Raw genomic sequence first — 12,614 nt, 5'->3', positions numbered from 1 at the left:
GAGAATAGATATGCTCCCATCCACATACCACCATTGGCCTGCACGCCAATTACCCAGGTCCCCTGCCTGTTAGAAGTGCACAATCACATATGCTTTGGATTGGAATTTTAAATGATTCACAGTACATATCTATGATTTAGTGCCACGGACATAATAGTATTATTGCATTGTAACACAATAATAACACATACATCAGTTCCCTTTGTGTGAGTTGTACTGAAAGGGTCAGAGGTCATGTTGGCTACTGCAAAATGGGCCAATTCATGGTCTCCTGTCATGTGAGCCTAGGATGGAAATAGAGTTCAGCTTGGAGTCCTAGAACAACGATAGTGAGAGCCTGCACTCCCATATATTCCCACAGACAAGGATTCTTTGCAAGGCCAATTTCTAAAACAATCTTCATGGCAGAAGCCATGGTTGATGAGAGATGCTGGGCTAATTGGGTGGGGAGGTAATGTCCAGTCCACCTCCTGGCACCTGGGTTTGAGTTTACGTGCTGCTAAGTGAACCGAATGTTCCAGACATGGCACGAGCGTGCGAACCAATTGTAGAGGGCCATATAGTGAAGGGCCTTATAGTTTGAAGACCAATGATAAACTGTGTACTTTACAAGTTTTAAGAGGTAGGCATAAGTTTTCCACCTGACAGTGGGCAGCAAATCCCAATCCTAGTTCCTATGCAATGTATACTTAGTTGTTCCCCTTAAGCCCATCACAGCCTTTGATAGGTTTCCTATTATTTGCCATGCAGTAAAACATCACGTCTGACGCATTCTTTGCATATAAGGATGTTTTTATGAGAAAATCGTCAAGAGCCTGAGCGAACGTCCGTTGATGTCCGTTGTAACCTCCCTGTTTTGGATAATTGTTAATAAAACAGTACCTTTGCCATCTTCCCGAGTTGGTTCCATTATTTGGACTCAGAATTATTCTGCAACCCCATCCATTTGCATGCACGTTACTTAAGAGCCATATGCTCACGTGGTAGCGGTGCGGATGGTTGAAAAAGATCCAAACTAGTTTGTCTCCAGAGTTTCGGACGATCGGGCATCGTCCGCCATTAGCCGGAAGATCACAGGGTTTCCTGTGGGGAGCGGCGGATAGAATTAAATTTGCAATAGGTGTGTTTGAGCCATGATATCTTGCACCCCCACTATCAAAAGGTATCCGGGCGTCCAGGGAGGGGTTAGATTGTGCATCTACATTGATTGGGAACAGATTAAACCTAAAACAGGTTGACCACTTGTGTCAGTGTGAGTTTACCCCAGGGAGGTAGGGGATGCGAATTACCATAGGTGTGTTCAGGCCATGATATCCTGCACCCCCCACAATCAAAAGGCATGGGGGTGTCCAGGGAGGGGTTAGATGGTGCATCTACATTGATTGGGACCAGAGTAAAAATGAAACAGGATGACCACATGCGCTAGTGTGAGTTTACCCCAAGAGAAATAGGAGATGCGAACTACCATAGGTGTGTTCAGGCCATGATATCTTGCACCCCCCACAATCGAAAAGGTATGGGGGTGTTCCGAGAGGGGGGTAGATGGTGCCTCTACATTGGTTAGGACCAGATTAAACATACAGCAGGATGACCACTTGCGTCAGTGTGAGTTGACCCCATGGAGGTAGGGGATGCGAATTACCATAGGTGCAATCAGGCCATGATATCTTGCACCCCCCACAATCAAAAGTTATGTGGTGTCCAGGGAGGGGTTAGATTGCGCATCTACTTCGTTTGGGACCAGATTAAACATAAAACAGGATGACCACTTTTGTTAGTGTGAGCTAACCCCAGGGAGGCAGGGGATGCAAAATTACCATAAGTGCATTCAGGCCATGATATCTTGCACCCCCACAATCAAAGGGTATGGAGGTATCCAGGGAAGGGCTAGGTGGTGCCTCTACATCATTTGGGACCAGAGTAAACATAAAACAGGATGTGTGTTACAGGTTTTGTGAATTACCATAGTTGCGTTCAGGCCCCCAAGAATGAAAAGGTATGGGGGTGTCAAGGGAGGAGATAGGTGGTGCCGATACATTGGTAGGGACCAGATTAAACGTAAAACAGGATGACGACTTGTGTCATTGTGAGTTAACCCCAGGGAGACAGGGGATGCGAATTACCATAATACATGTAGGGCGGCTGATGGTGTCTCTCCTAGCATATATAAGGAGTGAAAATGGGGTTGAAATAAAAAAGTCAACATTTTGGGGGTCAAAGTAATTGGGGCACAGTAATCACATAGATCTGTCTTGGAAGCAGACACAGAATTAATAGTTGTAGCTGTAAGGGGAAGGGGATCCTTCGGTTGGAAATGCCCCATTGTAGTGTGTGATGGCTGAATGCATGCCGAAGAACAGCACTGCTGAAGAAAAAAGGAAAGGAATTACAAAGACTCTCACTAGTCTGCATTTCATCCCCATACAAACAGCCCAAACTTTAGGTAGGGGGCTTGAGCCTCATTAACCCAGTGGTGTTGTATCCATGACATAGCGCAGCCCATACCAGTCACTTGCAGCAGTGTGTGATAGTGTGCACAGTTTACCAAGCCACGGGTGAACAGGGAGCTTAACACCAATTACGTAAAATACTGTTGACTTCTCTTCCCAATAACACATGCTGAAGGGAGACCCTACGTGCACCCCCCTGCATTATGACAGATGTGACTGAGCCCCACCTCCCCCTTTATCCTTAAGAGAGGCTCTTGCAGTGATTCCTCGTGCTTTGATGTTGGAATCAAATATAGAAAGGTTAATTATGCCATAAAACATGTTTAAGTGCCCCATCTACTGTAACAGTACAACCTTTCTTATGATTATACCATGTGCGCAAATGTACAACTGAGCGAATGCTAGGCTCCCAGACTTTGCACAGTATTCAAAAAACCCCAACATGGGAAGCCGTATATTGTACCATACTGTGTGATATTCGGCTTCCCATGACAGAGTGAAGGCCCTGGAACAACACCCACCTGGTAGCTCTGGCCAATCCCAGGAACAGAGATGTAGGAGGGCGGGCTATGACATCAGCTTTTCATTTCGGGCTGCATGTATGGCTGTAGCCATCAAGTGGGCGTGACTCCGAAGATTGCCGAACACTGCCTCCCACAAGCTACCATGGGAGACAGGATAGCATACAACACCGGCAACCCCCTCCCTGCCTCCACCTCCAGCGGGGAGGATAACTAGCCTCAAGAGGCACCCGCCTCCGACACAGGACCTTCTTCTATTTCTTCTTATTTCTATAACTCCTCCCCCACACCCACGTCACTTAGTTTAATTTTTCCTGCCTCCGGCAGGTTGGGCTTGTTTTTTTCTTCCCGGCGCGGGGCGCTGGGGAGCTCCGAATGCTGGCCCCCTGGTGGGGCTGTGTGGCGGGGCCTTCAGCTCCTTCAGGTGTGGCAAGACTCCTGGGTTCCCTGCGGGGCTTGGGACCCGGTTGAGTCGGGCTGCCTTGCCTGGTTTCTGCTGGGCTTTGGCCAGCGCAGGGCATCGTGGCCCGGGTTCTGGGAGAACGGACCCGGGTTAAGGTAAGGAGAAGGGGGGGGCATGTTTTTCCTGTTGCATGGCCATGCTGCATGGGCGGCTGTGCACGGATTGGCGGCTCCTTTTTCTTGTTTGAGCCACGTGCTCCGGAGGAGGGTGGGCTCCTCCTCTGGTGCTGCAGGCATGTTGCCATAGGAATTAATTGATGTTCCTATTGGTGGTTGTTCTTTCTGGCCTCTATTTGAATGTGGGAGAGGCACGTTAGCAATTGTTTGTATGTGGAGCCTTGATTCGGTGTACAGGGGTCTTTGGTGAAGCAGGCTTCCTTGGTCACTGTTTTTGAGCTTACTCAACATGGGAAAACATTCTGCAAAGAGAAGGCATCTGGTCCTGCCTCCTTCTTCTTCCTCTTCTCCTGATTTACACAGAAAGAGAAAGAAGAAGGCTAAGCGTTTTTCCCTGACCAGAAAGGAGTTGAAGAAGCCGCTTAAGCATCGTAGAGGGAGTCGCACACGTGCACATGGACACAAGCGCAGGCGTCTGTCTTCCTCATCCTCCTCTTCTTCTGGCGCTGAGTCATCGGCCTCTTCTTGTTCCTCTTCGGCTGATGCTGAAGGGAAGTATTTGGAGAGGGAGTGGAGGAGGTGCTGGCTCAAGTTGGGGATTGCATGGGATTTTCAGAGCCCCTGGTGCCGGTGGAGAGGGCCGACCCTTCTATTCGCCAGTATAGGGATACACCTAGGAAGGGGTTGCCATTGGTTTCTGATATCCGGGTAAAAATCCTCCGGGAATGGCATGACCCGGAGAAGATTGCAATGCCCCGCTTCATGTCCAAACTTTACCCTTTGAAGGGCAAGACTTTGCTGTCTGATCCAGTTGAGGTCGACGATATCCTCGCCAGCCTGGTGGGTCACTCCTCTATGTCGGCCGAGGAGGCGGCCGTCCGGGATCCAGTGGACCGCCGAGTCAATTCCGGCCTTAAGAAGGTTCATGCAGGGGCGCATCTGGCCCTTCGAGCAAATATCTATGGTTCCTACACAGCTGAAACAGTGTTGAATGGTTTCAGGGAGTTGAAAAAGGCTGTCAATGAAGGCTCTGATTGTGCCCCTTTGCTTACAGACATGCAGAGACAGGTTGAGTTTTTGGCCGATCTGGCTTTTGATGGGGTGCGTGGTTCAGCCATGGCCATGGGGGCTGGTATATCTGCCCGGAGGCATTTGCACCTAAGGGACTGGAAGACTGATGGGTCTCAGAAGGCGGCTGCCCTGAAACTTCCTTTCACTGGGTCCAGGCTTTTTGGTGATTGCCTTGAGGATAAGGTGCACAAAGTTTTTAGGGCGGACAAACATGCTGACAAACTTCGACGCAAGCCTCCTTCAACGGCCAAGAAATCTTCCTCTGGGGCTGGTCCAGTGACCAGCAGGTCTTTTCCTGGCTCCTCATCACATTCTTTTCGGAGAGCTGGGGGGGGGGGGCCGGGGTCCTCCACGCTCTTCACGTCCTGGGCCGGCACCTAAGTCCTGACGGTTTGGAATTGCCGGTGGGCGGGCGGCTCCGGCAGTTTTTTCCAGTATGGGAAAGGTGGTGTTCCGACTCATGGGTTCTGGACACAGTACATTGGGGGTATCGAGTGCATTCCCGGTCTCCTCCTGTCCAGCATTGCATGGTTCGGACTGTGGTTCCCAGGTCTCGGCTCAAGAGGTTGGCCATGGACACTGCGCTCTCCGAATTAGTGTTGAAGGCGGCCATCATGCCCGTTCCTCTCCCTGTGCAGGGTCAGGGGTTCTACTCACGGGTGTTCCTGGTCCCCAAACCTTCGGGGAAGTACCGTCTAATTCTGGACCTCAAAGCCCTGAACTGCTTCGTCCAAAAGGAACACTTCAAGATGGAGACTTTACAGAACATTCTTCCGATGTTATTAAAGGGGGATTGGATGACATCTCTGGATCTCCAGGACGCTTGTTACCATTTGGCTCTCCGTCCCTGGCACATGCAGTTCTTCCGCTTTGCAGTGGGATCCCGACATTTTCAGTTCAGGGTGCTCCCGTTCGGACTGCGATCTGCCCCCAGAGTTTTCACCAAGCTGGTGGCTCCCCTGGTGGCGCACTTACATCTGCGGGGCATTCAGATATTTCCCTACCTGGACGATTGGTTGATCAAAGCGTCCTGCCGGCAGACTGTCATTTCTCATCTCAGATTGGTCTGCCAGGCATTGCAGGACTGGGGTTTCCTGGTGAACTGGCAGAAGTCCCAACTGGAGGCTTCTCAGGATCTAGTTTTCATTGGTGCACAGGTTTGCACCAGGATGGGGAAGGTATTCCTGTCCCTGGAGAGGGTCCGTCGCTTGCTGACTGTTCTGGGCAGGGTTCTCGGGAGGCAGTATGTCCCGGCCCGCCTATTGCTGAAATTGCAGGGGCACATGGCTTCTTGCGTGTTTCTAGTTCCCTGGGCCCGTCTTCATCTATGCCCCCTGGTGTCCTACCTTCTCTCCCACTGGCTCCCTTCATCTCAAGCTTTCAAGGCTTTGATTCCGGTGTCTCTGGCGCTGCGGGTCTCCCTGCAGTGGTGGTTGCGGGTTCCGAAACTACGGGCTGGGGTGACCCTGATCATTCCTCCTGTGACCACACTTACTACCGACGCCAGTGGAAGGGGCTGGGGAGCTACGTTGGGAGCCCTCTCTGCTCAGGGGTTGTGGGATCCGGAAGAGAGCCATCGGACATCCAATTGGCGAGAGTTGTGTACCATTCTCCGGGCTCTGGTGTACTTCAGGAGGTTGCTGAGGGGCCGGGCAGTTTTGGTCCGGACGGACAATACGACAGCTTTGGCTTACGTCAACCGCCAAGGGGGTTCCGGCCGCTCCTTGAATGCCCTGGCAGCTCAGATAGGTGCTTGGGGGGAATCACAAGCCTGGTGGCTTCACATATCAGGGGGGTGGACAATGTTCGGGCGGATCTACTCAGCCGCCGGTTTCCCTCCTCGGTGGAACTGGTCCTCTCGACCCAGGTTTTTGCAGAGATCTGTGTCAGGTTCGGGACCCCTATTCTGGACCTGTTTGCGTCTCCAACCTCAGCAAAAGTTCCCCTCTTCTGCTCTCGTTTTCAGACAGAGGGTGCATGGGGGGTGGACGCCCTCTCTGTGCAGTGGCCTCAGGGTCTCCTTTATGCTTTTCCACCTATTCCTCTTCTGCCTCGGGTGGTTCAGCGCATCAGAATATCCAGGGTGACTGTATTGTTGTTCGCTCCGTACTGGCCCTGCCGGAGTTGGTTCCCCCCTCTGTTGGAGCTTCGGTGCCAGGAGCCTTGGCTGGTTCCGAAGTGGCCTTGTCCCCTTCTGGGGGAGCTACAGTTGGGGGTCCGCCAGATACAATGGGCAGTGTGGATATTGCACGGGCTAGGCTGATATCTCAGGGGTTTTCTGGTCCTGTGGTGGATTCCATAATGAATGCTCTTAGACCCTCCACTCTGAAGGCTTACGGCAGACATTGGAGCGGTTTCCACGCTTCACTCTCAGTGGGTCTCCATAAAATTCCTTTTGGGGGACTCTGATGGGCACTTGGATGGGGAGGTGTTGGTGGGGAAGTTGCTGAGGGGTTTTTCTTCTTCCCGTCCTTGTACTTATAAGGGGCTTCCTCCTTGGGATCTCCCTCTTGTCTTAAAGTTTCTTCAAGGGCCTCCCTTTGAGCCCATTTCCGAAATTGATATGAAACATCTGACGCTGAAGACTGCTTTTCTGATTGCCATAACTTCAGCCCGTAGGCTTGGGGATATTGGGGCTCTGTTATGTCACCCCCCTTTCCTGAGGGTTCTGCCGGACTCGGTGGTGATGAGGTGTGATCCGAAGTTTCTCCCTAAAGTTGTTTCTCGTTTTCACACCTCTCAGGATCTGGTTCTCCCTGCCTTTTTCAAAATCCGCAAACGCCAGAGGAAGTGGCTTGGCATAACATTGATGTGCGGCGGGCGGTGTTGGAGTACTTGGCTAGAACTGCCCCTTTCCGCCGCTCTGACAGCCTTCTGATTACTTTTGGCCCGGCTGGGGCTGGGCGCAAGGCATCTGTAGTGTCCATTAGCCGATGGATCCGTCTTGTGGTCTCCATGGCCTATGTGGCTTCGGGCCTGCCTGTGCCTGCGCACGTTCAGGGGCGGTCCACCAGAGGTTTGGCGGCCTCATGGGCCGATGCTAGGGGGGTTTCTCTACAGGAGATATGTAGAGCTGCCACTTGGGCTGATCAGAGCACCTTCATCAACCACTATAGGTTGAATGTCTCCCACTCGGGGGTTGGTTCCTTCGGGGTTGGAGTTTTGTCTGTGGGGATGTAAAATTGGAGTTATTAAAGGTGTGTGTTTCTGCACTGTTTTGACTCTGTCTCTCATTGGGACCTTTCTCCCCCGTTTGTTGCTTTGGTATACCTCATGAGGTAAGTACTGGGACGAGGAAGAGTGGACGTAATGTTCTGATTACTTACCGGTAATCTTCATTACTCCTAGTCCTACTCTTCCTCGTCACAGTACTGACGACCCTCCTCACCCTCCCTGCGGGGAAGGACCCATGCTACAGCTTGGTAATATAAAACTAAGTGACGCGGGTGTGGGGGAGGAGTTATAGAAATAAGAAGAAATAGAAGAAGGTCCTGTGTCGGAGGAAGGTGCCTCATGAGGCAAGTACTGTGACGAGGAAGAGTAGAACTAGGAGTAATGAAGATTACCAGTAAGTAATCAGAACATTCCCTGTACTGTTCACTGGTACAGTGGAAGTCCCATTGGGCAGGAGGAACACACTGTGCCCAGCCCCACGCCATAAAACACATCTCCCACGGGTAAATCGCACATCTGCACGAGAAAAGCCCAAAACCAACTAAATCCACCTGTACTTTAAGAAAATCTCACCCCCAAAACACACAGAAATACCCCCTCCCCAATATTGCCTCACCTCTTTGATGCACGTTACATATCCTCAGAAAACACTGAAATAACGAAAAAAACTAAAACTGAATCCGCCTGTACTTTAAGTAAACCTCACCCGATGCACATTACAAACCAGCAAAATACACAGAAATACCCCCTTCCCAATATTGCCGCTCTGCATTAAAGTAACAATCAACAAGAGATAACTTTAAGATTTATCAGAACCCAAATAACCAACTATACGGAGAGTTCTTTGCAACGGAGGAATCGCTCCACAACGCCGCCTTGCCTTCCATCTCGTGCAAAACAGATGATGAAGTGACAACAAGTGAACGCTTAATTTAAACCCACGTGATGAATCGGACCTTGACTTGAAACCCACGTGATGCAAAGCAGCCCACGTGATGAAGCAGATGTTGAAACCCACGTGATGCAGAGCGGCCCACGTGATGAAGTGAAGGTGAGCGTTGCTAGGGTCCGTTTCTCGAATGGGAACTAGAAAACTACCCATTAGGAAACGCGCATGCGCACTTTCCAGACAGCATCAGGTTAGTGCATGCGATTTTATATGCGTTTATTTTAGCATCCATCAACGTGGATGTTCTCACCCCTTTGTTGTTATATTGTTAAGAGGAGCTCTTTTGCAACCTCTAGGAATGCACGTTGAATCTGTAATTCCTTGTATTGTACTTATCACTTGTTGAAATTAAATATTGTAATTACGTGATTTTCTAAACATCTGGTTTTGAAATTACACGGTATTATAGACACAGTAGTTGCCCGAAGCTCATTTACGGTAGGGTTCAGGCTCTGCAATGCTCGCAGACGCAGTAACTGCTGTGCAGCTACTACACAGACCGTGCTCTGGTGTAGGTTACTATATATTTTTTTATATATATATATATATATATATATATTTTTTTTTTTTAAAATGTATTTGTTTTAAGTACAAAAGACCTTTCCAAATAATAAAAAAGAAAAAGAAAATCCATTGTTAGATTATGACAACAATATAAAATTTCGATTTAAGATAATCCAGGCACATAGATCACCTTGAAAAAGCATCGGTTTTTCTTTCCCTCTAGATAACTCTTTCAATTTCACTCACTATAACATATGCCAATCTAGTTGTTTTAATTATAGAAGCACTTGTGGCTCCCCACATACATGTTAGCCAGACCCATTCTCTAGCTAAGATCGTATTTGCATGGACGAATGAATTCATGATTTTACACCGATCATTTTCAAAATAAGGACAATAAATAAAGAGATGTTTTAAAGATTCCTTTGCTAAATTGCAGAATCTGCATATTTCCGTATTATTATCAGATGTACTTTTATGGCAATGTTTCATTCTGACCCTTGTGTGAAATAGATCAAATCGGAATTAAATTAAAGTTCTATGTACTTTAGCGCAAGGACACAGTGTTAAATAAGTCATAATTTCGAATAGTCAGAAAATGAAGAATAACTTTGCATTTTTGAACAATTCTCAGCCCAATCATATTCAAACTGTTTTTTCTTAATTTTCACTTGAAACAACTCTAGATCATCAACAGAAATATTAATTTTCTCAAGTAACGAAAACATTTTTGCTTTATACCAAGCCATTGATAGTGGATTATTGCTAATTAGCATCTTGTTCAACCAGACATACAAAGCGTTTTTTGGTGGAACCATCATTTTGGAAAAGTTTGAAAAGTAAACGCCAGTTATATCTGGCTGATAAAGAGATGAGGCCTAGTTTGTGTCTAAGAGTAGCATTAGGTATTGAAGCTGGTAAGCCCAAAGTATATTTCCACATAGCACCTTGTAAATGATCCAAGAGAAGTCCCAATCGTACAGAAATAATAATAAAAATAATTCCACAGCATTTAACATAATTGCCTCAACTTTTTTTTAGATTTCGAAAAGTGGATTTAATGAAAATTTGCAGATTTTGTGCAATAAAATTTTCATTTGGCACTTTAAAGGAAGGACCTTCACCATCAGGAGTTCTTTCATTCTTTTGAATGATTTTTGATTTGTTAAAATGAGTCCTAAATAAGGTAAGTTAATAGAAATAGCAATGGGAGAGGCACCAATCTTCCCAGCAAAGTGTCAAACTTTTTTCCTGTTAGAAAATATGATTATGTTGGATTTTTGAGGATTTACGGTTAAGTTGTTAATATTGCAGAAAGCTTTCTAACTTCATTTGGAGACCTGATTGCGTACGATCAAACAGCAGAATATCATCTGCGTACGCTAACCATGATAACGAAAAGGCTCCAATACGCACTGCAAAAGATTTATCCGTATTCCATATTTCCTCAATGCCGGCCAGATAGAGGTTAAAGAGGATGGCTGAAAGATTGCATCCTTGTTTAACCCCCGTCCAACTTGGAATGGCTTCAGTGAGTGACCCTTCCCGGTTGATTCTAACTTTAAAGTTCGTTTTATAGTGTAGTATTTCTATTAAAGTAATCAGGTATTGTGGAAAATGAGCTTTACACAGTTTTTCCCAGAGTTTACTTCTTATCACACAATCAAAGGCTGCTTTTAAGTCAAGGGAAGCAACAAAGATGGAGCTATTGGCAGGACAATTAGCATGCGCAATGATGTGTCCAAGAATGCAAGCGTTAAGAGGGGTTCCTATGCCTTTACAAAATCCTACTCGAGCTTGATGTAGACAGTTATTTTTTCGGCAGAACATTTAAAGTTCTTGTAAAATAAGGGAAGCAAACATTTTTGCTGCAACGCCAATAATGGCCACAGGTCTGTAATTTTTAGGATCTGAAATAGACCCTTTTTTGTGGAGTGGAATTATGATTGACGTAAACCAAGAATTTGGAATAATTTTTGATCGAAACATTTCTTGGAATATGGTCTTAAAAATAGGTGTCCAAAAGAGCAGATCATCTTTAATCAGACAAGCTGGAAGACCATCAGGACCGGCACATTTGGATCCATTCCATTTTAGTATTGCGTCTGACCCCAAGGGCAGTGATTCGGAATTAGATGACATTCGGGTGGGAGTTGTAAAGATCTAAATTCATCAGGAAGAGAAAATTTTGCAAGAAAGAAAGAGGTCCACGTTGAGCCATCAATTCCTGAGTCAAATTCACGTGTTTCTTCTTTATCTATTGATTTTAAGATTCTCCAGATGACTTTTGGATTACGCTTACATAAAAGATCAATCAATAATTGGTTTTGCTTTATATTGTTTAGTACACAAATCTGTCTTAGTGCACCTTTGTAAGTAGATATAATTTTCTTTTTTCTTGGTATATACTCAGAATTGATGAGACTCAACCTTGACTTCCTTGCCTCACAGAGATCAGCGTTTTTCTTCCTCTTGAGTAAGTTTATCTCGGCACTACATTGTGCTCCCTGAATTTTACTTATGTTATGAGAACCCTTCATCTCAGAAATTTTCAACGTATGAGATGCAATCATTTTTAAGTTCCATTTTAGAATTATAGCATTCTCAAGATGGTCATTCCCATAATCTTTCCAGAGATCGCGATTTACTAAAGCAGTAAATTTCCTACAGGTAACTGGAGACCAGTTGGTTGACTTACATGGTCTGTCACACCGAATTAGCGTTAAGTGGGATTGAGGAGTGATACTGATAATGTTATCATTACATGATCTCCCAAGAAGGTTTCAACAGTGGTAACCATGGTAACATATATAAATATATACCTGTGCCGGATAATGCTTGCAGAGGCAGTAACTGCTGTGCAGCTACTACACAGACCGTGCTCTGGTGTAAGTTACTATATATATAAATACCTGTGCCGGATAATGCTTGCAGACGCAGTAACAGCTGTGCAGCTACTACACAGGCCATGCTCTGGTGTAAATGACTACATAAATATTAATACCTGCACAGGCTAATGCTCGCAGAGGCAGCAACTGCTGTGCAGCTGCTACACAGACCCTGCTCTGGTGTAAGTGACTATACCTGCACCGGCTAATGCTCACAGACGCAGTAACTGCTGTGCAGCTACTACACACACCCTGCTCTGGTGTAAGTGTCTGTCACAAAGTGTGTAGGGGTGATGGAGTTCTTTCTGTGAATTGTTTGCCGATTCTGTGGCGTAGTATTTATTTTGATTTTTTTTTTTGCTTTGAGGACTGTTGTTTTGTACAGTTTGAGTTGTCTTTGGTATTTTATTTAGTCTTGTCTGGTGTATTTTTCTTTCCATTTTGTTTCCATTTTGCAGTTGTTTTTTTTGGGACGTTT

General features: G+C 46.6%; 1 protein-coding gene across 2 annotated transcripts in view; it reads left to right on the top strand.

The window, feature by feature from the left end:
- Positions 1 to 8,863: 8,863 nt before the first annotated feature.
- The window catches only part of COG7 (component of oligomeric golgi complex 7), a 1,349,184-nt gene continuing 1,345,433 nt past the window's right edge, over positions 8,864 to 12,614 (top strand). Inside the window, exon 1 of one of the 2 annotated variants that reach the window (XM_069647398.1) lies at positions 8,864 to 8,934. In XM_069647398.1, the coding sequence (XP_069503499.1) occupies positions 8,910 to 8,934 (25 nt within the window). In that variant the 5' untranslated portion in view covers positions 8,864 to 8,909. Of the gene's footprint in view, positions 8,935 to 11,666; positions 11,725 to 12,614 lie in introns of those variants that run through there. The other variant, XM_069647397.1, reaches the window with a different exon arrangement.

Source organism: Ambystoma mexicanum, chromosome 2q (genome assembly GCF_040938575.1).
Source record: "Ambystoma mexicanum isolate Mex_15411 chromosome 2q, UKY_AmexF1_1, whole genome shotgun sequence".
NCBI lineage: Eukaryota > Metazoa > Chordata > Amphibia > Caudata > Ambystomatidae > Ambystoma > Ambystoma mexicanum.
The sequence above is the reverse complement of the archived record's forward strand: the minus strand, read 5'-3'. Positions and strand labels throughout refer to the sequence as shown.